The 25,719-nt window shown below is 31.8% G+C and overlaps 2 protein-coding genes across 4 annotated transcripts in view; one reads left to right on the forward strand and one right to left on the reverse strand.

Annotated features, from left to right (window-relative positions):
- Window positions 1-25,719, reverse strand: part of LOC132722868 (COMM domain-containing protein 6-like) — a 43,022-nt gene that overhangs the window by 16,672 nt on the left and 631 nt on the right. Inside the window, exons 2-8 of one of the 3 annotated variants that reach the window (XM_060707454.1) lie at window positions 20,365-20,423; window positions 19,640-19,705; window positions 18,593-18,669; window positions 17,950-18,061; window positions 3,043-3,096; window positions 2,249-2,411; window positions 1,020-1,630 (exon numbers count right to left, since the gene is read on the reverse strand). In XM_060707454.1, coding sequence (XP_060563437.1) covers window positions 2,250-2,411; window positions 3,043-3,096; window positions 17,950-18,061; window positions 18,593-18,669; window positions 19,640-19,705; window positions 20,365-20,423 — 530 coding nt within the window. In that variant the 3' untranslated portion in view covers window positions 1,020-1,630; window position 2,249. Of the gene's footprint in view, window positions 1-1,019; window positions 1,631-2,248; window positions 2,412-3,042; window positions 3,097-17,949; window positions 18,062-18,592; window positions 18,670-19,639; window positions 19,706-20,364; window positions 20,424-25,719 lie in introns of those variants that run through there. The other 2 variants (XM_060707452.1, XM_060707453.1) reach the window with 2 other exon arrangements.
- On the forward strand, window positions 10,723-13,768 carry LOC132722875 (uncharacterized). Its single transcript, XM_060707459.1, has one exon. It carries the CDS (start codon window positions 10,723-10,725, stop codon window positions 12,808-12,810), a length of 2,088 nt encoding a protein of 695 aa, XP_060563442.1. The 3' UTR covers window positions 12,811-13,768.

The following is a 25,719-nucleotide window of genomic DNA, read 5'->3' on the forward strand; positions in this document are numbered from 1 at the left end:
AGCTCTAGCTATTTGTTTTTTTTTTATATAAATATTTTTTTTCCTATATACATGTACATATAAGCAATATCAACGATCCCCTGGGACGGGGCCAATTTTGCACCCTAGGGCTTTTATTTGAACAAACTTGGTAGACACTCACTAGAAGATATCTCATGCTAAATATCTAAGTTTTCGCTCTTTGTGTTTGTTCAGAGGATTTTTTAGTTTTCCACTATATTCATATAAGGAAAATCAATGACCCCCAGGGCAGGCCAATTTTAATCCTCGGGCTTTTATTGGAACAAACTTGGTAGACACCAATTGGGAATTCTTTCAGGCTTAATATCTAATATCTAGCTCTTTGGGGTTTGAAAGCAGATTTTTTTAATTTTTTAAAACATACATATAAGAAAAATCAATGAGCCCCAGGGACAGAGCCAATTTTGCACCCAGGGCTTTCATTTGAACAATGCTGGTAGACCCTCACTAGCAAATGTTTCACGCTTAATATCCAAGCTGTAGCTGTTTTGTTTTTTCAAAAGAAGATTTTCTAAGTTTTTTTCTATATATATATAGGGAAAAATAAATGGCTTTTATTTGAACAAACAATGTCCTAAAATAATGTTAATAGCGATCCCTAACAGTCAGACATACTTATTTACATTTTATTGTAGAGATATAGTTATAGAATCATACAATGAACGATCTTTTAATTCAATGATCATGTACTCTTGCTACAAGTGTAGCTGGTAACTAATGATAGATAATTCCAGACAGGATTAAATGTAACAGGCTAGAAATCATGTTTTATTTAGTCTGTCACTTTAGATGAAATTGGTCATTACTGATGAGTTATCCAGGAAGGCCGTTGATGTAGACTGCCAAGTGCCAAGTTCTTGAACTCAGCATAAAAAGCATACATACTCTGACAGTCTGAAAAATGTCAGTTGTCATTTGATTTAAGTGGAAATTTTATCCATACAAAAACTATAAAACTTCAAGCAATTTATACTCTTTTTATTAGACATACAATAATAAATATCTACATGTATACTACTTTCAGTTTAATAAAGTTTAAAATATGAAGCCTCAAATTGTTGTGATGTTTTGCCTTGAAATGCTCTGGCTTATTGTGTATACAAAGCTGGTCAGACACTTGTGCACCTTATCAATTGATCTATTGCAGTTAGTGAAGAGAAGAAAAGTATTGTTATACAAGATTAACTGTAATAAAGATTAGTGATAATACAAGCTTCAGAAAAGTTCACATATATCTTCAGATTCGGTTTCAAATCATACCAGCACTGATATAGGTCATGTGAATTTTTTAGCATGGACCTTAGGTGCCCCTCTGCATTACTTCAGTCATGACGTTTCTAAATCAATCGAAATACAGTATAATACTCTTCAATATGTTCATTTATTTTCCTGGCTATGCCGACATCACTGACTGTCGTAATATTGTAAATGATACATTATTCGGTCTCATATACTGTCTAAGTTTAAACATAATGCAGTCTTCTGGGATATAGAGATTACTAGTTCTGTATTCTTCTAAGTGATAGATATTCCTTCTTTTTGTTCCTACTGCTCTTGTTCAGACCATTTCCAGCACTTTTCCTATTTCCTTCAACTGATTGGTAAAATTCTGAAGATAAAAAATTATAGAATTTTAAATGCCCTATTAAAATTACACTAACATCATCCACCTAATCTTGAATATAAGCATGTGCTTGAAAATCAAGTACTGTACTCAAAAGTTCTGATGTAAGACAATTTTTACATTTTGCAAGATTATTAATATTATTAGTACTTCTTTTTGTTCTCAATCAAAGAACCGTTTTCTTTAAGGGAAATAGATTGTTCTGAGAAATATACAAGTGGAAATGAGGGGTAAAAGGTGATTTATTGCCCTCTAAAAATCATAAAAACATGAAAAACTTCTTATCACTGCTTAGTACAAAGGAAATTTTATCTACTTTGGATTTGATATTTAGTCAAAACAGAAAATTGTAAGCATTGCCAAAACATCTCAAAACCGTAGTTTCAACTATTCTACTTGCAAAGTTTTTGTTAAATAAAAAATCAATTGATTTAGTGATAGTAGACAAATACTTTTAGCTTATGTCACTATGGTATAACATTCAATTATACAATTATGCAAAATATAATAAATCCTTACATTCATACACCGAATGAAAACAAAGATTTTCAACAAACTATGATAGATGCATCATGTATCCAGGACACCCAGCTTTTTGCCTACCTCAACTTACCCTAAATTGGTCCATCGTAAGTTCTAGTGGATGTGTTTTGAGATTTCCCCCTGCGTCTGCTACTGTCAAGGTCAAGGTCACAAATGGGGAGTTTAACTGTCTACATGTGTCCGAGCTCATTGCCATGCCCACTTTCCATTGAACATCAATTAACTGTAAGAGAATAAATCAAGTTCTTCTTTTAAAATTAAATGTTAAATTGGAGATTTTGTTCTGGAAATAAAGAAATTAAATAAACAATAACATTTTTTTTTTTTTGGTAACTTATTACATTTTTGTACTCTCAAATTTTGCATACATTTATAATATTAATAAAAGTTTTACTGTCTATTATTGAATAAAACTTTTAATAAAAGTACAATATTAATATTATATTGTCACCTTAGTGCAATAACTGATTAATTCTCATTAAATTTATGACTTATTCCGTTACTGCACTAAGGTGATAATTTGTTCTCATATTATTGAGTTAATCATTCAGCACTTAGCAATTTTACAACTGAATCTGCTCTATACCTTATGTCTCAAAAATCTACGAAACAACAAGTTTAATTATTGCATAGACCTTACAAATTACATATACTAAGATGTTATTAATTAATACAGGTTGCAAAACAATACAAATATTATATTGGAAAGACACTTTCATTCATTATTTCATTATGAGTATTCTGATCAGTATCACCTTAAAATCCGTAATATTATAAATGAACAGTTCCACATTCAAAGGTGGACCAGTCCAATTCACAAATTTAAAAAGGAATGGATGTAAAATATCAAATACCTGACCAACTCCCAGCACATGATCCCCCAAACTACATGACATCAGCTGCTTGCCCTGAAAATAGTTTAAGGGGTGAGGAAACTGTTATTTATAGAAATGAAACAAGCCGATGATCTAGTATACAAAAGAAATCTCCTATAGACAGCATAAAAATTATGTTCAATTTCAGACCAGTATTTTAAAGCACCCACTTTCTCATATCTGAGCCACAATTTGAAAGATTTTCCCCAGTGAAAAACAAGATTGCATTTGAGAAAAATGCTATGCCACCGCATTAATACAACACTAAATAGTAGTGTAGGAACAGAATTCGTCACCTTAGTGCAAGAACTCAATAACTGCTATTAAATAAAGAAGCACTTATTACGTTCTTGCACTAAGTTGACGACTGATTTTCTTTGTTTCTATACAATTTTGAAGATTGTCATAATGCATAGATCCCTGACCTATCTAATTCTTATTATCAGATTAGTTAAATCTGTTGTTAACTCAACAAAAGATCAGAGTAGGAATATACCAATGCACTTGAGTCTAGTGAATTTGGTGTTGAAGGTCATATTTCACACAGCCTAAATTTCATGACTACATCAAAGGACAACATAGTAAGACACTTTGTCAAAATCTAGGTCAGCTGAAATCAAAGTTCACTTAACATCTTAATCTGTACACATGGTTCAAATTTCATAGCTGTACATCAAAGGACAAGAAAGTAGGTCACATCATCAAAATCTAGTTCACCTGATATCAAAGTTCAATTTTACAACTAAAACTGTGCACATGGTCAAAATTTCATTGCTGTACATCAAAGGACAAGAAAGTAGGTCACTGTCCCCTTGGGCAAGGCAAAATTTTGGACCCAAGGGTTTAATTCAAAACAATCTTGATACAGGTCCACCAAACAACATTTCAAGTCAAATATCTAAGCTGTAGCTTTCTCCTATTCAGAAAAGATTTGTTTTATTTTCTGTTTTTACTATGTGAACATAATGAGAATCACTGCCCCTGGGCAGGGCCAATTTTAACACTAGGGGCATAATTAAAACAACTTTAGTAGAGAACCCATAGAATATATTATAGAGCAAACATCAAAGCTCTATGCCTTGTACCTTCAGACAAAAATATTTCTTTTTTTTTTACTATATGTACTTAGTGAAAATCAATGACTCCTTGGGTGGGGCCAATTTTGACCCCAGGGCTATAATGTGTACAATCTTGCTAGAGGTTCACTACATAATGTTTCATGCAAAATATCTTAACTCTAGCCTTTGTAAATTTAGAGAAGATGATTTTTTAAGTTTTTACTATATACATATAAGGAAAACCTATGGCCCATGGGGCGGGTCTTATTTTGACACAAGAGGCAAAATTTGAACAACTTTGGTAGAGTACCTATAGATGATATCATTTAACAAATATTCAAGCTCTAAGCCTTGTACCTTCAGACAATAAGATTTTTTTATTTTTTACTATATGTATATATTGAAAATCAATGACCCCGGGGCAGGGGCAATTTTGACCCCAGGGCTATAATTTGAACAATCTTGCTAGAAGTTCACTTCACAATGTTTCATGCAAAATATCTAACCTCTAGCATTTGCTAGAAGAAATTATTTTACTATAAAGTTTTTACTATATACATATAAGGAAAACCAATGACCCCCGGGGCAGGGCCGATTTTGACCCCAGGGCTATAATTTGAACAATCTGAGTAGAGGTCTACCAGACAATGCCTTATGCAAAATATCTAAGCTCACAGCCTTTTGGGTCTTTACAAGAAGGTATTTTAAGTTTTTACTTTATGTACATATAGTGAAAATCAATGACCCCCGGGGCGGGGCCGATTTTGACCCCAGGGCTATAATTTGAACAATCTTGGTAAGGGTCTATCAGACAATGCCTTATGCAAAATATCTAAGCTCTAGGCCTTTTGGGTCTTTACAAGAAGTTATTTTAAGTTTTTACTATATGTACATATAGTGAAAATCAATGACCCCCGGGGCGGGGCCGATTTTGACCCCAGGGTTAAAATTTGATTAATCTTGGTAGAGGTCTACCAGACAATGCCTTATGCAAAATATCTAAGCTCTAGGCCTTTTGGGTCTTTACAAGAAGGTATTTTAAGTTTTTACTATATGTACATATAGTGAAAATCAATGACCCCCGGGGCGGGGCCGATTTTGACCCCAGGGTTATAATTTGAACAATCTCGGTAGAGGTCTACCAGACAATGCCTTATGCAAAATATCTAAGCTCTAGGCCTTTTGGGTCTTTACAAGAAGATTTTTTAAATTTATTCTTATAATTCCTTTTGGTTGCCATGGCAACCAGATTTCTGCATGGAATGAAATTCTTTGAACAACTTTGGAAGCCCTTCACCCAAGGATCAATCCTGCCAAGTTTGGTTGAAATTGGACAAGTGGTTTTTCACAAGAAGATTTTTTAAGTTCACTATATAATCTATATAACACACACACACACAAACAAACACACACACAGGTGAATCGCTATATGCCACCGCATCGCAGATGCTGCGGTGGCATAAAAAAGGAAAAAATCCTTTTAAAATGATTACAAATGCAATAATCTTGGAAACTTTTGAAATTAAAAGTCAAATCAATGTTTTTCAGTTTCAATGCATATTACACAATAACAATGATTATTCTAGTAAAACAGAGTGAACAAAATAAATTTTTGCAAACAAGTTATTGGTATAGACCTACATCAACTGGTATGAGAATCTCTATAAAAATTCCAAATTAAATGTTATTCAAGTCCATTACATAAATTTAGCAGAGGAAAGATGCAGCCAGTGCTTTAAATGCATGATAACTCTGGGTTTCTATACATACAAGGAAGGTAGAGATATGATCATATGTGCATTGGTTTATTTTTCAACGGCACAGAAACAATCAAGCAAATTCAATAACAGCCATGAAAATACATAAACACATACTGTTTTATTTTTCAATACAAGAAAATACTAGAACTCTGCGAGTCGGATGTGTCGCCTTGTGAACAATATAGTTTAAAAGAAATGGCCAGGACAAAAATGAAATATGAAAATTTACAAAGGGCAATATTCAAAAAATAAGAAGTGCAGAGCAGCAGTTTCTGTGCACTGCACTTTTATCAATAAGATCTATCATTCTATGAAGTTTCAAGTCCATATCTTTTATAATTTATGAGAAATGGCCTGGACAAAAATAACATATGAAAATTAATAAAGGGTAATAACTCAAAATTAAGAAATGCAGAGTACCGGTTTTTGTACACTGCACTTTTTCTTAATGAGATCTATCATCCTATGAATTTTCATGTCCATAGATTTCATACTTGAGGAGAAATGACCAGGACAAAAATAAAGTAAGAAAATTAACAAAGGGCAAAAACTCAAAAAATAAGAAATGCAAAGTACAGGTTCTTGTGCACTGCACTTCTCCTTAATGAGATTTATCATTTCATGAAGTTTCAAGTTCATAGCTTTTATACTTTCGGAGAAATGGCCCGGACAAAAAATAAAGTATGGAAATTAACAAAGGGCAATAACTCAAAAAACAAGCAAATTCGTTGAATTTATATCCCCCGCCGAGTACTGGTTATTATTAACACAACAACTGAAGACATAAGGCTTTATTTCTATATTAATCATGGCATAAACAGTAATATTCTTTGAACTTGATAAATATTCAGGGCAATAACAAAGCCATAACTTTGTTTTAAATAGTAATATCTGGAAATGCCAATGAGATGTATGCATACTACATAACTAATAAAGGGCCATAAATCTGAGTTATAAGTATCTGACCGGAACAAGGCGACTATATGCAATCTCCTCTTAGTATCCCATAAAGTTTCATTGAATTCCAGCCAGTAGTTACAGAGAAGTAGCACGGAAACGATTATTGCTCTGGTTGTATAAGTTATCAAGGGTCATAACTCTAAGTTAAAATGTCTGACCCGAACAAGGCGACAATATGCGCATCTCCTCTTGGTATTGAAGGTTCCAATAAAGTTTCATTGAATTCCAGCCAGTAGTTGCAGAGAAGTAGTGAGGAAACAAATATTTTTCTATATGGATACTGCATAACTAATCAAGGGCCATAACTCTGTGTTAAAGTGTCTGACCCCAACAAGGCAATGATATGCGCATCTTCTGTTGGTATTGAAGGTTCTCATAAAGTTTCATTGATATCCAGCCAGTAGTTGCAGAGAAGTAGCACGGTAACGATATTTGCTCTATATGCATACTGCATAACTAATCAAGGGTCATAACTCTGAGTTTAAGTGTCTGACCGGAACAAGGCGACGATATGCGCATCTCCTCTTGATATTGAAGGTTCCCATAAAGTTTTTCGTTGAATTCCAGCCATGAGTTGCAGAGAAGTAGCGCAGAAACATTTTTTTCTCTATATGCATACTGCATAACTTATCAAGGGCCATAACTCTGAGTTAAAGTGTCTGACCGGAACAAGGCAACGATATGCGCATCTCCTCTTGGTATTGAAAGTTCCCATAAAGTTTCATTGAATTCCAGCCAGTAGTTGCAGAGAAGTAGCGCGGAAACAATTGTTACTCCATATGCATACTGCATAACTAATCAAGGGCCATAACTCTGAGTTTAAGTGTCTGACCGGACCAAGCTGACGATATGCGCATCTCCTCTAGGTATTGAAAGTTCCCATAAAGTTTCGTTGAATTCTAGGCAGTAGTTGCAGAGAAGTAGTGCGGAAACAATTTTTACTCTATATGCATACTACATAACTTATCAAGGGCCATAACTCTTATTTACAGGGTCTGATCGGAACAAGCTGACGATATGCGCATCTCCTCTTGATATTGATGATTCCCATAAAGTTTCGTTGAATTCCAGCCAGTAGTTGCAGAGAACTACTCCGGAAACGAAATTCGGACGGATGGACGGACGGACGGACGGACGGACGGACAACGCCAAAACTATATCCCCCTCCCGATTCCATCGGCGGGGGATAATAAGAAGTGAAGAGTACCGGTTTTTGTGCACTGCACTTTTATCGTCATTTATCATCCTATTAAGTTTCAAGTCCATATACCTATTGTAGTTGAAGAGAAATGGCCCGGACAAAATCAAAGTATGAAAATTTACAAAGGGCAATAACTCAAAAATTTAGAAGTGCAGATAACTATTTCTTGTGCACTGCACTTCGGGTTATTGAAAGAAGCATGCATACCAAGTTTGAAGTCAATCCAACTTATAGTGACTGAGCTTTGCCCGGACAAGCTTTAGGGGACGCCGACAACAACACCGCCGACGCCAACACCGCTGCCAACACCGCCGACAAAAGTAACCCCTATATGTCGCCTTTTCAAGGCGACACAAAAAGGTCAGAAGCTTTTTTGGAATTTCCAATTTGCAGGAAAGTTCAGTATATTTCAAATTTGCAGAAAATTTCAATATATTTCAAATTTGCAGGAAAATTCTGTATTTTATCAATATGGCGATTTTTTTCTTTGCATTAGTTATGAAAATAGTCTATTCTTTCTTAGTCTATTAATGCAATATAAAGATTCTATGGTATATCATTATGAACTATCATTTTAAAGCTGCCTGCCCTTAATTTGTTCAATAACTTTGGAGATTACCAGTCATCGAATTTAGCACTGGCCCGGTGGACCATGGCCGGTGAAAATTAGTTCAGCCAGTGAAAAATTTAAGAAAATTTAGTTAAATATAGAGTAGAATAAATTCAAAACTGGAAATTTGGGCTAGTAAATTGAAAATCTTAAATTCATTGACTGGATTACTCATCAACATAGAAATAAAATGTGTGTTCAGAAAACATAAATGCCTCTATGACATGTGTTTATAACTAACGAAACTGCATTGAAATTTCATGAATTTTTAAAATTTGACCTTGAATGTTAAGAACATTCAAGTGTGAAGGCTATATTTCAACAAGAGCGATCTGTGATTACATATGTCGCCTCATGATAGTTAATTGCATGGTCGAGCTACTGTGTAGCAGAAGACACATAAATTATTAACAGGGCAAAATGCCATTTATATCTAAGGGTCATACATATTTCCAGATCATTCCTGTATAGTTGAAATTGAACCTGTAGTTCTGATAAGTAGTCCGGACAAGCTTCTATGTAGCTGCCAACAAAAAAACCACCTTTTATATTCAAGGGCCATTATTCGACCAAATATTATTCAACCTGAAAATCTGTGTAATTTGGACATGTACTTGAGCTACAGATCAAAACTGTAAAAGTTTAATTAAAATTGTATTACTGGTAAAAGAAGAGTAGTCCTGACAAACTTTAAAATAATAATTATTAAAGAGCCACAACCCTGACAAAAATCATTGAACCAGAAAATGCCCAAGATATGCACAACTTAACTTGGTACTGATAATTCCTGTAAAGTTTGGATGAAATTGCACCAGTAGTTTCTGAGGTGTAGTCCATAAAAGTTTTGTGACGAACAGACGAACGTGCTCAAAGTTTGGTATCCAAGTGGTTACTTATTTATTCTCTATTTTGTTCTTTTAGCCACATAAAAAATGGCCACATAAGAGCTTACTGAATGAATAGCATCAAAAGAAATTTACAGTTACCTATTGTTCCCATAGCCCCCTTAATATCTATATGTTTGTACAGACAGGCTGACAGACAAACGATCTAGAAGTGATCTCTATATGTCGCCACTATTCTGTAGAGGCGACACAAAAATCATACTTTTGTGCTATTTTTAGCTCGATTTGAGTGAAAAGTGTAGTAACTTAGTAACAGTTTTGTGTCACTGTTCACAATAATAATAACTTTTCTGGAAAAACAAACTGAGACAATGATCTGATTTTTTTAACAAAAGTTAATGGTCTAGACCTACATGAAATGGAACATTAATCTTCAAAAAATATTTCAGTCTGGTATGACAAAAAAAAACTCAGTGGAGTCCCTTTACACATACAAGAAGCATACATGAAGCATGAACATAGTATAGTTTATCTTTATCTTGTCCTAATATTTTTTCAACAAAGGGAGACAACAAATGTCAGATATGAAATAACTGCTCAACAGAGTTATCTTCTTAAGATTAAAAGAGAAAGAGGAAGTTAAAAACAAATCCAGGAAAACCAAATTACTCTCATTGTTGTTAGCAACTTGGAAACTTCTCAAATGTTTTGTTTTTCTTTAAAATACTTGTGACTTCAGGATCTTAAATCTGCAGCAGATATAAACATAAAGGTATAATATAAAGGTAAAATTTAATGATTTCTCGATACTACTGACAAGTTTTTATTTCAAAAAGAGGTCAAGTTTTGTAATTGATTAAAGAAAATTTGGGAAATTTTGTCAAAAACTGACTAGTGTTGATTAAAAAGTCAAAGTTTTGGATTTGATTGAGATTTTCGAATCATAGGGTGTATAAAATTAAACAGTATAAATCATTTTTCACCAAATAAAAATTCTATATACATTTCTCATAAAATAACAAAATTTGATAACCATGATGATGATGATGATGATGATGATGATAACAACTTATTTTTAAAAAAATTTCTATATTTTAAGGAAAATTGACAATTTAACAAAAAAAAAACAATATTAATCTGATAATGGTTATCTTAGATAAGAAAATCAGAAGAAGAAGTAAAGAAATTGAATATGTTAGAAATGAACATTATTGATACTTTCAGAATGTATCAAGTACCAAATTACACCCAGATTGTGTCAATGACATTATCAGAGGTTCTGGCTGATATAGGTGTTGATGAGAGAATGATACTGAAGAGGAGAAGAACATGGCTTCTGATAGAATCACTATGGAATATAAATAACCAAATACTTGATGAGAAAGCAGTGTTAATGCACATTTTTGGGAGTCAATCAGAAGGTACAACTACAAATGAAATGGACTCAGACATAGATCAACTTGCGTACAATAAAACAATAAATGTGATACAAGACTGGAGTGACTGGATACCTGGTGTACTTAATCTCTTGATGATTCAAGATAATTCTGTATCTCCTGGGTATTGTTTACTTCAACGTCTGAGAGATGATGTACCGCTTTCTGCTAATGGTGATTCTGATCAATACTTCTTCAAAGACAGAACAGGAAAATTATTTTTAAAGAATTCTGTTGTATATATTTGTAATAGCGACAGTGAAATACATGGGCCAGCAGGTGTACTAAAAGGACAACCAGGCTACAAAGATTTAGATAAAGTGTTTGCTCTACATTGTACAACATGGCCGCAACAAGCTAGACAATGGTTGGATCAACAATATGAAGGTCAATGGCCATCTGCTGAAATGCAACAATATTGCAGCAGAACGGGATGCTTTGTTGTTTGCGTTGGATGTCAAGGCAGTAAGCATGAGCACCTTGAATGGAGAATATCAACATCTTTAGCAGAAAGGTGTTTAATGTTCAACCTGAATATTACACAGATTCGCTGTTATGTCTTAATGAAAGTGATTTTAAAAGCATATATTACTCCATTCTTTCAAGATGTGATATCCAGTTACATGTGTAAAACTGTAGTATTCCACTGTATTGCAAATACACATTCTAACATCTGGAGAAAAAATAACTTACTTTCTTGTCTAACACAGTGTTTATATCTCCTGTACACAAATATCATTAATGAAAATTGTCCACATTTTATCATACCCAGGAACAATTTAATGAGGGGAAAAATTTCACCTGCTGTGAAACCATATATCCTGGAAATACTCAACAATATTATCAACAGTGAAGGAGTGGCACTACTTGGCATTAAATGTGATTATCTTGGTTTCAGGCTTCATGCCAAATTTAATGACTTATCTTCAATCAAGGCAAGTGACTTTATTTCAGAAGGTCTATTATTAGATCTGGATCTCGGAAAATCTTTCACACTAACAGAAACTTGTAATCTTCTTAAGGACAGTAGTCCTAATGAAGCTGTAGAAAAATTAAAAAACTATATATTAAAAGCATTCTACTGTCAATATGAAGGATTGGATAAGACAGCCAGTCTTCTTCTGTTACCATTGTATTGTACAACACTTGGATCTGTACTGGCTTCATGCAACATTTGTCAGTACAACACTGTATCAGCCGATGCCCTCAAACTCATCTCACTTGGTCTGAATACAGATGTTGCATCAAGTAAACTTAAATTAGCTTCAATCTTATACTGCGTTCAAAAAATACAAAAAACTGACCTAGTACTCAGTGAGATTGAAAGTAGATATGATCTACAAATTGTTAAGCCTGTCTGTTTTTGTTATCAATTTGAGAAAAAATTATTTAAACAAGGATTTTGCCAATTATGTGACAATTATAATGAAGAAGTCTTACAGTATACAACAGCATCATGTGTTAAATTTCTGCCATGTGAAATTCACTGTGTACCAATTGAACTCAGATATGAAATTTTTAGATCTACACAAGAGGACAGAATGTTTCGTACAAAAAATGATGAGTGGATGGATTTTGCTGTGGTGGATTCCCTCCCGTACCTCTACTTTCTACGATACAAAGTTTACAGCCATTTAGGAAGACATGACCTGAAACAAGCCGCCCTCTTCAAACTTATCAGTACCATAAAAGAAGAACCAAATCTTGGACATCGGGAAACAGCTCTAAATATTCTTGGAAAATGCATGGAACAAGAAGGTAGAGCTGGAGATGCTTTATACTGTTATTTGATGTCACTAAATGTAAGGAGGAGAAACAATGCCGCAAAGATTCATATTTGTATACTTCTATCTGTACTGATAAATGCAAGGACATAAAAGTTACGACAAAAAAAGTGAAAATGACAAAAGCAGGACAGTAAAAGAAAGTTGGAATAACTACAAGTTAGATACAGACAGCAACATTTATACTATTTAAATATCATATTCTTTTTGAAATATTGACGAATCAGACGTATCTACGGCAGTTTGCATTGAGTCAATGCAAACTGCCGTAGATACGTCTGATTCGTCAATATTTGACCAATCGGCGACACGCTAATACACTGTGGCTGTTTGTTGACAATTACACAAATTACACAAAATGGCGACAAATTCAATCAATTTTCGCCTATTGAATGATTAAAGACCTCTGCATATACATAATTGCTGCGGTGTTTTGGCGAGTAAAGATAAACAATGCCCAACGTCTTAAAGGTGTGGTTATGTTAGAAACCTCGATTGTTAAACATTTTTTCGGAGCACTTATCTGTAGAAATTATGTGAAGATTTGTATCTAATGTTATATTAATACATTGAACTCCGTAAAGTAAAAAGGCTGATTATACAAAATTAAATGCCTTTACAGTAACATCCCATTTGTAAAATTGAAATTTAACATTTTTTTACAAACAGATTTATCAATATAAATTACATTTTTAATCAATATGTAACTTTTAAATACTAATGTAATGGTGTAGTTTATAATCTTAACCAATTATACATGCAATTTTAATGCTGTCTTGTTTTTTTATAAATGATATTTGGTATGTTAAATATCAATAAAAAATACAATTAAACCCTAAGTATGGTACTATCCTGCTTTTCAACAAAATATTGGTATGATATGTTCATATATCCTAATCATGTAGAGACTGTCCACAGTGACTCCCTGTCTATAATGACCTTTTTTCTTTTCTCCCATCGAAGGTCACTGTAAACAGTTTTTACTGTTGCATATTTCTTGTAAATAACACACTTTGATATGACTTGCATAAAGAAATTCATCCATCCCTGTGTGGAACAGCTCATTCAACTACTCTCATATAATAAAACAAGATAATGTAGGAATATAAACGAAAATCATTCAAAAAATAAATTACATAATTTTGAGACAAAAGAATCTTTTTTTATTTCTTGTGCACTGCACTTTTCAAAGCGATCTATCATCCTATAAAGTTTCAAGTCCTTTGCTTTTATAGTTTAGGTGAAATTGCGGGACAAAAATAAAGTAAGTAAATTAACAAAGGGCAATAACTAAAAAATCATGGAGTACAGAGTACTGGTTTTTGTGCACTGCACTTTATGTCAATGAGATATATCATCCTATGAAAGTTCATGTTCATAGCTTTTATAGTTTATGAGAAATGGCCCGCACAAAATAAAGTATGAAAATTAACAAAGGGCAATAACTAAAAAATCATGAAGGATAGAGTACAGATTTTTTAAACACTGCACTTAATCTCATTGAGATCTATCATCCCATGAAGTTTCCAGTCCATAGCTTTTATATTCATGAGAAATGGCCCGGACAAAAATAAAGTATGAAAATTAACAAAGGGCAATAACTAAAAAAATTGAAATGCAGAGTACCGTTTTTTGTGCAATGCACTTCTCCTTAATAAGATCTATCATTCTATGAAGCTTCAAGTCCATAGCTTTTATAGTTTAGGGAAAATGGTCTGGACAAAAATAAAGTATGAAAATTAACTAAGGCCAATAACTCAAAAATTAAGAAGTGCAGAGTAATGATTCTCGTGCACTGCACTTTGGGTCATTGAAAGAAGCATGCATTCAAAGCAAGTTTGGAGTCAATCCGACATATAGTGACTGAGTGATGCTCCCAACAAGCCAAAGGGAACGCCGCCAACACCCATTAAGTTAACCGCTATGTTGCCCTATTCAATGCGACACAAAAATGTCTATCAATCAATGATGGGGAAGCAAAATCTAACAACATATATGTAATATGGATTTAAAGCATACAGTTTACAGTCTTTTTGAAAACAAAGTTTTTATCGATTTTCAGAAATCAATGTTTTATCATATACTTAACTGCAGTAGAATCCCTACTTATGACCAAATCAGATTTAAGACCACCCCGCTATTAAGACCACTTTTTAAAAAACTGGAATTTTCTTATCTTTATTTCAAAAGTTACATTCTACAGAATTAAGACCACCCAGGTTATCCACTTTTGAGACCACCAAGTTCAGTCAAAATTCTTTGATTTATTCTTTTTTTGAACTCACTATTGAGACCATTGATTTTAAAGTCAACCCCTTCTAAGATCTCATATTTGTTTGAATGCTCTTAGGCATGACACTTGATTTAACAAGGTGTCAACAACTGTCATTATAAGGTTATTGTATGAAATAAGGTGTGAAAGTACATTTTTAGGTTACTATGGTTCTAAGAATAATATTTCAGTGGATGAATTTTTTGAATACTTTTCGTCTATTGGAAACGACATTTTTCAGTCAACAAATGATGAATCTGAAAATTTTGAAACAATGTATGATTTTAATTATACTGACAATGGTGATGAAATTTTAGATAGGCATTTTACTATTGAAGAAATTACAGCGGCTGTTAAAACATTGAAAAGGAATAAATCTCCTGGGAATGATTTTTCTTTTAAATGAATACTTCATTGAATCTATTGATATATTAGGGTGTCATATTTGCGATATTTTTAATTGTATATTAGATAGTGGTTTTTTCCCCAAATCCTGGACTGAGGGTGTTATTATCCCACTGCATAAAAAGGGAGACGTAAAATAATGTTAATAACTATAGAGGTATTACACTAGTTAGTTGCTTGTCTAAATCATTTACAATGATTTTAAATAAAAGGATTATGGATATTTTGTGAACAAATAACTTGTTGTCTGATGCACAGTTTTGGTTTTTCGGAAAGGGAATTCAACTGTAGATGCCCTGTATATTTATTGTCTGTTATTCAAAAATACCTAAATGAGAAAAAAGTGTCTATACTGTGTATTTGTGGATTTCAAAAAAAGGCCTTTGATAGTATTTACAGAAAATGCTATGGCTCAAGTTATATAATATTTGGTATTAGAGGTAAATTGCTACGTATTTGTTAGAGATATGTTACGATAAGGTTAAATCTTGTATAAAAACATTGTAATTGTTATTTTCTGATTTTTTTTAATATTGCTGTAGGTTTCTCCGTCAAGGGGAGGTAATTTCACCGATAATGTTTCTCTGTTTTTATTGATGACGTCGAGTTATTCTTAGAGCAGGATATAAACAGTGGACTTCAATTAAATGATATTATACTTTATGCTTCTACTTTTTGCTGTGATGACATGGTAATTTTGGGTGATCACCAGAACAGATTAACAAAAGTTTAAATCTTCTCTATTCATATTGTGAAAAATGGAGTCTGAATGTTAATATTGATAAACTAAAGCAATGGTTTTTAGAAAACGTGGTGGGTTGTTATCTAATGAGGAATTTTTGTATAATGGTGAAAAACTCGAAATTGTTAGTAATTTTAATTACCTTGGAGTTGTTTTTTAATTACGCGGGCACGTTTGTTTTAAATCAGGAACAGATAATAGGAAAAGCCTTAAAGCATTAAATGTTCTACTTATAAATTGTAAAAAGCATAAACTTAATCCCAAAATATTATGTCAGTTATTTGATGTGTTTTGTCGGATCCATTCTTTGTTATGCCTCGGAAATTTGGGGAAATAGTAAGTCAAAAGAAATTGAAAGAATTCATCTTAAGTTTTGTAAAAGAATACTTTATGTTAAAATGAAATGCATGTAATGCAAGCAGTTTTATGGTGAGCTGGCTCGTTATCCTTTATACATTACAAGATATTTACAGATAGTAAAAAGTTTGGCTGAAATTATTACAAATAGACAATATCATTCTTAAAAAGAAATTTATAATATATCTTATGAAGACTGTATAAATGGTAAGAAAAATTGGCTTTCAAGTTGTTAAAGATTTATTATCGTCGTATGGTTTTATGTATGTATGGCCCAATCAAGGGGTTTTATGTAGTAAATTGTTTTTATTAGAATTCAAGCAGCGTTTAATTGATTCCTTTTGTTACAAGCTGGCATGCTGATATTGTAAATAGTCCTGTTTTATTGTTATACAAGGATATAAAAAATGTGTTCCACAGTATGAAAAAATCTGGATTTATTACCTAGTAGCCTTAGGCATTATAATTAGTAGAATAAGATTATCAGCACATGTGTTACTTATACAGTCTGGTCGTTATGGTTCAAATAGGATACCAAGAAAATGAACGTTTTTTGTATATACTGGAGCTTACATGAATTGAAAGATGAGTACCACTTTGTTTTGGTTTGCATGTGTTACAATGACCTTAGAAAGAAATTATATTAAGAAATTTTACTACGTTTTAGACCTAGTATGTATAAATTTTTAGAATTATTAAATAGTTGATTTAATAAGATTATTTTACGTAACCCTTGCTTGTTATATACGAGAAGCATTGGCTATGAGATAATATCAGTTACACATCGTTGAATTCACGGTTAATCCTCTGTGTAACATAGCGTAGATAAATAAGTATTGATTGCATAATGTCTAACTTTAAATATAGATTACATTTTGCTTTGATAATATTTTGCATATGTTTTGTATTAACGGAATTATAAATTAAGCAATAAAAACATATGCTTTGCTAACATTTGACTATGATATTATTATGTAATGTGACTTATACTTAAATATATTTAATTGTTTGTATTGTGTAGACGATGTATTTTGTACAAGTCTGAAAATAAAGTTTCTGTTCTGTTCTGTTCTATTTTCCTTTCAGTACATTTATTTTGTAAATAATTGATTTCTTATATGATAGTTGAAATATGTACATTATATAATAATTAATATTGAAATCAGACCAAAGAGAATTTAATATTAAATTTCTTCAGAAAAAAATGTTTTGCTCTCATATGATTAAATATTATAACATATTTTGTATTTGTTATACATATTGTTTGTTCAATCAACATGACTAAAATAGACCATGGTCATAAAGTATGTAAGCAATGATAAGAATATTCACAATTGAGACCATTGAGGGTTTTTTTGTACTTGTATATAAATTTTTTCAAGATATTAAAATTCTTGTAAAGGCAGACAGCTTGAACATTAAGGGGTGACATAGGAGGAGTATATATATGGGATACCTGAGTGGACCATAAGTTACATAATATGGTGCAGGTCTTATCAGAAAATACCATACTAGAATCAAGCTCAGCTGTTAACTCTTCTACGGTCACACGATATCTTGCTGCCGACCTAAAATAAGATTTCATGCAGTGAACTTGACATATGAAATAAAATGTCATATCAATACATGTATGATATTAGTTATTAAGATATTTTGACAGGTTATATGACCCTATATAAACAGTTTATTGTATATATAACCCAAGCCATTAGGTGAGTTATATTGCAATTAACCATTTATATATGGTCATATGACCTGTCAAGAATCTCTATAACAAATTTATAATACTGCAAACATCCTTTATAAGAAAAAAATTGAAATAACTTTATGAATCAACTGTAGCCGTTTATATAAATTACATAAACGTCATGATTATCAAATGAAAACAGAGCTTATACAACTTATTGTATATAAAAAGGCAAGTAATAAGAATTGTATATACTTCTATGACAAGAGACAAATTATTCAAACAGCACCTCTTTACTTTTATACATGTATTCCATCATCTCTTAAACAAGAAAGGGTCTAGACACCAGCAATAAAGTGTCAATTAAAAGGAAAATAAATCATTTACTTATTATTGTAAGTATAGACCAAACCTGAATGTATATATCAATGCATTTATTATGCTCTGAGTTTTCTGCAAATCATTCCCTTCTGCTGACTCTTCCAACTTCTGGAAAAAAGTAAAACAAAAGATTAATTTTCTAATCTATTTCAGTATTTGATTATCTTTAAGCCTGCTGGGGGTAACAAATTCTACCTATGCAACCAGTGCAGACCAAGATCAATCTGCACATGTTTAAAGATAACACATTATTGCCTTATGCAGTTCTAATCTACTCATCATTTTACGTAGTATATTAATATAACCACAAGATACTAGTGTATCTAAAGATCCTGTATGTTTTGTGATTGATATTGTTACTGTATGTATACCACACTTGCAAAAAATCACATATGTATATAATTTTGCAAATATAACATCGAAGAATATGTAAAATGTGTACTGCAAATATTTGTGCACATTATATTTAATCAATAGATTACATGCATTCATTTCTTATTGGAAAATTTGACTTAGAATTCATAGAAAATAAATTTCTAATTACCTCCCTTTATTTACATGGAATGTTAAATTGGGTAATATCTTTATAAATAATGCTTATTGGAACTTACAATATTGACATATCTTATTTTGAGCATCATATTTATGAAATAAAACCATGAAAAAATTGTGTTACAGGATCTTTAAGGGCTAATTTAAGACAGAAATTCTACAATATTCTTAAAAAAGGGGAAAGAGTGACCTTGTGGTTAAATAGCCTGCATCTCAACCCAGGGATCATGAGTTCCAGCTCTACTCTGGTAACAACCACAATTTTTCATATGACACCAGTATTGATTAGTTCCAGGAAGCAAACACAAAAGTGATTAATATAAGCTGCAAGAACTTGTATCAAGCTAAAATATCACAATCTATCATAATACAGACTGCTTCTCTGTTTGCAAATTTTCCCTCATCATCAGATACCCATGGCAGAACCATTGTTAATCAGCAGTGGGTATTGTGTCATTTATTTTCCCGTATTAAGATCTTGTGCCCAAAATTTTTCTTAAAGAAAACTGAGAGCAGATTACTTAACCTTTCTCCATTTTTCTGTATTTACAGCACCAATTTTATACTGTAGAAACTGCAACACTTCACTGCCCTGTAAATCATATAAAGTAGCAAATGTTAAGTTCCTAAAACTAATAAAGCAAAAAAAATGTGGCACAGATGACAATGTTACTAGTGTCTGTTAATTAATAACTTTCATAAAATGCTTTTTGCGGAACACAACTAAATCATTTTGTATATTAAAAAGAACACCAAATGTGGTGTTAATGCTCATCTGCTTAAAAATTCTGTTTAAAAGGGGCATAGCTCCAAAATTATTGCTTTTCAGAATTATGCCCCTTCTTTGAAACAACTGCACCTTGTATTCCAATTTTTCATGTTGATAACTTTTAAAATGTTTTAATAATTAATAATGGACTACATTAAGTTTTTGCATGACCAAGTTACAACAATTGACAGCATTTCACAGTGATCATAATTGCTTGACTTTTCTTCAAAACAGGACAAGAAAAAAATGGTGTATAAATTTTTATGCGAAAAAAAAAGATAGACTTTTTTCACTATAATAAGTCTAAATAATAAAAGAAATATATTAAATTAAGTTGTTTTCAAAATTGATATTGTGCACACTGTTCTGAGAATGTATAAATTGTCACACAATGTAAGTATTATAGTTTTATTTACCATTACAGAAAGTTTTCCATTATGAATTAAACATGATAGTACTTCTTTTTACACAAATATAATTACCAATTCAGTGAGATCCTCATGCTTCAAAGAATTTATCAATTCAATAGCAGATTCATATCCTGAAAACAAATACATGTATATGTTACTATATTGTATAAGATTACGTATTGCTAAATTTTTAAACGTTTACAAAGCACTATTAATTGTTTTTTATGAATTGTCAGTTAGTAACATCTTAATTTGATTACTGGGATATAATCTGGCAAGCAACTGTAGATAAGCAAGGTTCTGACCCAGAACAAAAATATCTCGGAATCTAGCTTTTACGCTAGTATGCTCGAAAATATTTTTGACATAGTATTGTCATTTTGGTTGCGTACGATTTCATTATCAAATAATCCCAACTTTGCTAAAAAAAAAAAAAAAAAAAATCACATAAATTATAGACAATAGTTCTGGTAAATTTGAAAAATGTATTGAACTAATAATGTTTATACAGGGAGTCAAAGGCCAGGATCAAGTTCATAGGTCATGCCTACCTTCATATTAGCATTACATGAGAAAATAATTTGATTAATGTATCCAGAGACATAGATAACATATTAGCCCAACAAATTGTGCACTTTAGGGCTTTTTATTATATTGACGATAGTTGCCCTAAATTGCATCTATGTAATATCAGATTATAAAATTGGTCGGTCTTCAACTCTTGCAGTCGAAATGTTGAGACTAATAACATCTCTGATGTATTAATTGGTACATGTATGTACATATGTTTATTGATTGTAATGGAATTGTGGAGAAAAATGTCGGTGCATTAGAAAAACCGGAAAAGCACTCAAATTTCTCATAAAAAATATGAAAACGTTAATTAATCGGTTTGAAAGTGTTACCCCCAATCGATTTATTAGATTAAAATCTTTCAGAAAAATCATTTTTTAAATATATATTGATAATTATTTACGAATATTTCGGAAAATAGATATATCCGAGTGCTCTTTCCGGTTCCTGTTAAGATACCATGTACATTACCGGATAGCAATCATTGTTTATTCAAAGTTATAACATTTGAAAAACTTTATTTTTATTGGTTTTGAAAGTGTTTCCAATCGATTTATTAGGATCAAAAATTTTACAGACAAGTCATTTTTAAAAAAAATATGTGATATAATTTTTACGATTATTTAGGAAAAATTAGATATCGTTATCTTTCCCCGGCCTGCTAGGTAAATGTACATTACCGGATTAGCAATATTGAATATCAAAGTAATACCATTGAAAAACTTTTATTTTATTGGTTTTAAAAGTGTTACCCAATTCGATTTATTAGAGATCAAAAAATTTTCAGACCCAACATTTTTTTTATAAATATCTATAATATAATTATTACGAGTATTTTAGGAAAAACTGAATGATATCGAGTGCTTTCCGGTCCTGCTAAGAACATGTTACATTACCGGATAGCAATATTGTTTATCAAAATTAATACATGACAAAAACTTTATTTTATTTTGGTTTGGAAAGTGTTACCAATCTATTTAGTAGTTGAAGATTGTATAATCATGACCCTTTTTTAAATATTTTATGTTTCATTACCGCGAGATTTTCAAAATTGTTAAAAGTTGTATTGGTTGCTTTCCGGTAATTGCCTAAAGTTTAATATACTTTACCGAATACCACTCGAATATTTATATAAATCACACTAATCCTTCATATTATTATGTGAAAGTGTTATAATTGATTAATTAAGTTGAACTTATTTCAATTAAAAATATTATGATTTAGTTACACGATTTTTCAATCTTGCTCATACCATAGATCAATGTATCATATTTCTAATATTTTATAGGTTGTGTAAGGACAGAAAGAGGCTGTGTAAAAAGGTACCAATAAAGTTATCCAAAGCATCGAACCATATTTTTATTATTTATATTTTTATATCATGTTAAATAAAGAAAAAACTTATAAATTTTCGTTCAGTTATGTCTTTATTTTTACCATACTATGTGTACCGAAAAAGCAATGTGGTCATCATCCAAGTGAAAAGGACAGTAGTTGTTGTATTTGTTTACTCACACGTGCTAATCCTTGTGATTTAAAAGACCTTGTATATTGTAGCACACAAAGGTATGATTTAATCAAATTTTGTACACAATTATGATAATTGAGACCTGCACATCAAAGTTGCATTAATTAGACACCAAAGCTTATTACATCATTGGAGGCATGTTAAATGCATGATATAGTGGCAAGACAATCGTTAAGATTTATCATATATGAATATAGAAATATAGAAATTTATAATCAAACATTAATTTCTCTAATGTAATCCGAAGAAGAAGAAGATGAAGACCATATTACTATCTGATTGATTTATTCTATACTGACACCCATTCTATTACTAACTTACGCAAATTTAAATTCGCAGAACCCTGAAAATTAAATGGCAACATATAAACAAAAAATATTTTAATATGTTAAAAAGCTTTTATTATGGGAAAACAAATTGACAATATAAATCTGGATTTCTTTCGTAATATATGTTGGGCCCTTAAAAGGGCCGTTTTTACCAGCAATACGTTAATATGTTTTTAAGCTACACAAAACTCTGCCGTAGTTTGCACTGATATTTGTGCATGCCGTTATTACCCGGTGTGCTTTACCCTCTAGATGCACGAGATCTCGCGCATAGTCCCCAGGAAATTTTATGTTAGGAAATCTCAAGAAATTGTTTTTGAAAGTTTTTGCTAAATTCTTATTTATGTGTACCCGCTGTTTATCAAAACATTTTTTGGTTAGCCCCGGACACTTGGAAAAATCACCACGTGTCAATATCTCACATACAAACACGTGCTTAGTTCCTCGTGCCTACTGTTTGTAAATACAATTAAATTATAAGTTTAAATGACTTTTCAATATCATATATAATACCTCAAATAATCAGTCAGTTAAATACATCAAGTTATTGTGTATTATTAACACCTCTTTAAATGTGATAATTAAATCAGCGTGTGTCCGTTCAATCAGCGTGTGCCCGTGTAATAAACGAGGCGTGAAGTGTACCTTGATTGATTTCAATATCATACTTATTTTTCAAGTCAAAGTCAAGTCAAAAAACATTTTATTCTCTCATTCCATGTACAAACATGACATAATGGAGTAATAAACATGAATAAAGTATAATGAGGCTCAAATAACAGTTAATTAACATACTAGCGAAAAATATAATAGAATTGTGCTTCCAGTCTTTAGGTACGTGGAGAGCCAAAATTGTTGTGTATATATATATTTACTAAAACATATATTAATAATAAAGAAAGCTAGTATTACATTCCAAAGGTATTTTTTCATTTTTTCTCGTCACACGCACGCGCACGCACCCAACACACACACACACACACATATATATATATTATGAATATACTTTCTATTTCAACAATGTGTAGTATTAAATTGACGATTACTGCTCAATAGTCGTAACGACAATCAATATTTTTAACGTAGATGAATATACTACAAAAATTTAAGTAACCATACGAATCATTTTTTAAGGTATAAAAGGGAAGTCTAAAAGTTATGGTATAGAGATGCGAATAGTAGATGAGGGGAGATAACAAAAAGGCTTTGTACGTAGATGTTGTTGCATCTTTACTTCCCTTTAGTTTAAGTGTTAGGTAATATTCAAGTGTTTAGTTATGCAGAGTGAATTTGAATATGATCTAGAAAAAACTTTCTGATCGGCGGGAACTTGGGGTCTCCGTCTACTCTATCGTGGACCTGAAATTCAATCAGAGCACGACCTTGGGCATGGAAGCTCCAATAAGGTCTTCCTGCGATGAAACGCTCGCCCCAGGCCGTGCCAAGTGCACTCCTGTTCCCTCGACGTTCCAATGGCGGTCGGGAAGACAGGAGTACCCCCCACTTCACGGGTGAGTCCTATTACAAAGGTGTCGGAGGCCACAGTTCCCACACGATCTTTACATATTTAATTAGCGAAAAGGCTATATCATAGTCCAAAGAGGAAAAAATAGTTCTTTTGTATAATGTAGAAAGAAATAACACATTTTCATATAATGCCGAAAAATACCATTAGATATTGAGATACAAAAGTGGAGTTGATTAGTATTTCTAAACCTAGACAACTTCTTCTGACCTTTCCTTTAGAAAAATCAAAGATCTGTGGTCTAGTTGAAATGCGGGATATTATAAATGTGTGCCACTGGGTCTCCCAAAACGAAACAGAGACTTTGCAGCACTTTTGATATTCGGAGAAAAGAAAGTTATGTATGTATATATGTTTGCTAAGTTCTGTTTTATATCTGTTTATTTTGTTCTTAGTAATTAGTTTCGTTTATTTTTATTCATTGCACTGTTTATTGTCAAAAATAAAAAAAAACATCACTGAAACAATTATTGTTCTTCTCTTTCTGCTATTTTGAATCCTCTTGTCTTCCATATAGCCTACAACAAATAAATATATTAATATATTAGACAAGGTACATACATTTTAAATATTTATATCCCATCTGTTTGTCTGAGGTAAGAGGACCAGTGCTTTTCGGTGATGTATTAGACTATTACTTCACAGGACCGGAAAGCAATAATGGAGGTGTGCAGGACCGGAAAGCACTCGATCTATATCTACTTTAATATCTATTTTAAACTTTTTTCATATAGTAATATTATTTATAAAAAAATAATGTCCTGAGAGATTTCTTCCTAATAAATCTCTTGGTAACGTTTTCAAAATCAATACAATGAAGGTTGTACGTTTTTTTTAGGGAAATTTCGAGTGCTATTCGGTAAATATACTTAACAAAACCGGAAAGCATCCTCAATTTCTTTTAACATTCCTAAATAATCGTTATAATAATCATATTACAATTATAAAAACATGTTGTCTGGAAAATTTTGATATATTAAATCGATTGGTAACACTTTCAAATCAATAAAAAAAGTTTTCATGTATTAAAACTTTGATATAAACTATATTGCTATCCGGTAAAAGTACATGTACCTTAGCAGGACCGGCAAAAGCACTCGATATATCTTATTTTTCCTAATTACTCGTAATATTTATCATTATATATTTTATAAAACATGTTGTCTGAAAGATTTTGATCTAATAAATCGATTGTAACACTTTCAAACAAATAAAATAAAGTTTTTCATGTATTACTTTGATATTCAATATTGCTATCCGGTAATGTACATGTACCTTAGCAGGAGCCGGAAAGCACACGATATATCTATTTTCCTAAAATAATCGTAAAAATTATCAATATATTTTTATAAAAAAATGACTTGTCTGTAAGATTTTGATCTAATAAATCGATTGGTAACACTTTCAAACCAATAAAATAAAGTTTTCATGTATAACTTTGATAAAACAATAATGCTATCCGGTAATGTAAT

The sequence above is a fragment of the Ruditapes philippinarum genome, unplaced genomic scaffold (assembly GCF_026571515.1).
Source record: "Ruditapes philippinarum isolate M1 unplaced genomic scaffold, ASM2657151v2 ctg6909_1_1_1_1, whole genome shotgun sequence".
Lineage (NCBI taxonomy): Eukaryota > Metazoa > Mollusca > Bivalvia > Venerida > Veneridae > Ruditapes > Ruditapes philippinarum.